The sequence below is a fragment of the Cyprinodon variegatus genome, unplaced genomic scaffold (assembly GCF_000732505.1).
Source record: "Cyprinodon variegatus isolate N-32 unplaced genomic scaffold, C_variegatus-1.0 Scaffold312, whole genome shotgun sequence".
Classification (NCBI taxonomy): domain Eukaryota; kingdom Metazoa; phylum Chordata; class Actinopteri; order Cyprinodontiformes; family Cyprinodontidae; genus Cyprinodon; species Cyprinodon variegatus.
This window is the reverse complement of record NW_015150765.1, coordinates 179,442-180,546: the sequence shown is the minus strand read 5'-3', so window position 1 is coordinate 180,546 and position 1,105 is coordinate 179,442. Positions and strand designations below refer to the sequence as shown.

The 1,105-nt window shown below is 44.7% G+C and overlaps 1 protein-coding gene across 1 annotated transcript in view; it reads left to right on the top strand.

The window, feature by feature from the left end:
* LOC107090820 (sodium channel subunit beta-1-like) overlaps positions 1–987 on the top strand; it is a 4,637-nt gene extending 3,650 nt beyond the window's left edge. The window contains exon 4 of the mRNA XM_015384411.1: positions 285–987. Coding sequence (XP_015239897.1) covers positions 285–575 — 291 coding nt within the window. The 3' untranslated portion in view covers positions 576–987. The remainder of the gene's footprint in view (positions 1–284) is intronic.
* The last annotated feature ends 118 nt before the right edge of the window (positions 988–1,105 follow it).

The following is a 1,105-nucleotide window of genomic DNA, read 5'->3' as shown; positions in this document are numbered from 1 at the left end:
GGAGAATGGGGCTGTTCTATGTTCCTGCCTTTGCCCAGGACCCCAGATTTCCCTAAATCTGCCCCTGAGTATTTTAAAAATACAGAACATTAATAGGCTTCTGTTTAAACATGGGAAAAGTGAAAAATCCTGCTAAGATTGATGGTTGGGGTTAATAAACTGAGCAGGTTTTGGAGGTATTTTGGGGAGGAAACCTGAGGTAGAAACCTGACCGTGGCTCCGGATGTTTGTCATATCTGGATCAGTTTGATGCTGATGAACCTCCACCTGTGCTGAACCCCCAGATCTACACCTACAATGAGAACGGCCCCTCTATCGAGCACGATCAGTTCATGGACCGCATCGACTGGAACGGCAGCAAGAGAAGCAACGACATCCAGGATGCTTCCATCTACCTGTTCAACGTCACCTTCAACGACTCGGGCACCTACCAGTGCTTCCTGTACCGCACCCTCATCTATACCAACGACGAGTACCACGACGATATCAACAAGGTGGTGCACCTGACCGTGGTGGCCAAAGGTACGATGTACGACGCCGTCATGAAGCGTTCAGCTTCCGTTGGCGCTCTGTGACGCTCTAGATCTAGATCTCTTAAACAGGATCATGTTGGGGGCCATTTACAGAGTTTTGATGGCCCCCAGCGACGACTGAAGAATGTTGGAAACCTTGGGCCTGATGCAACAACATCTTCTTATTCTTATCGTAAATTTCTCTTTTCTCCTACAGTGGGTTTTTAAGAATACGACGCGAAAGATTTAACAAACAATCCTCCTAAACGTGATGCAGTCCGCCTGTGCTTAAGAGAGCACGCCATCCTGACAAACGTAAATCTGCATAATTACCGCGCAGATACTGCCTTATAAGCAGAGATGGCAAAAGTACTCACTTTCCGTACTTGAGTAAAAGTACAGATACTTGAGTTAAAAAATGCTCTGGTAAAAGTGGAAGTACTGATTAAACTTCTTTACTCAAGTAAAAGTAACAAAGTACAGGCTTGTAAATTTCCTTAAAGTATAAAAGTAAAAGTAGAAACCACTTTTTTCATGCCGTTGCCTACATTTTAAATGGATGTCTGCCAATAGGACTAGATCTCCGTTGTGTT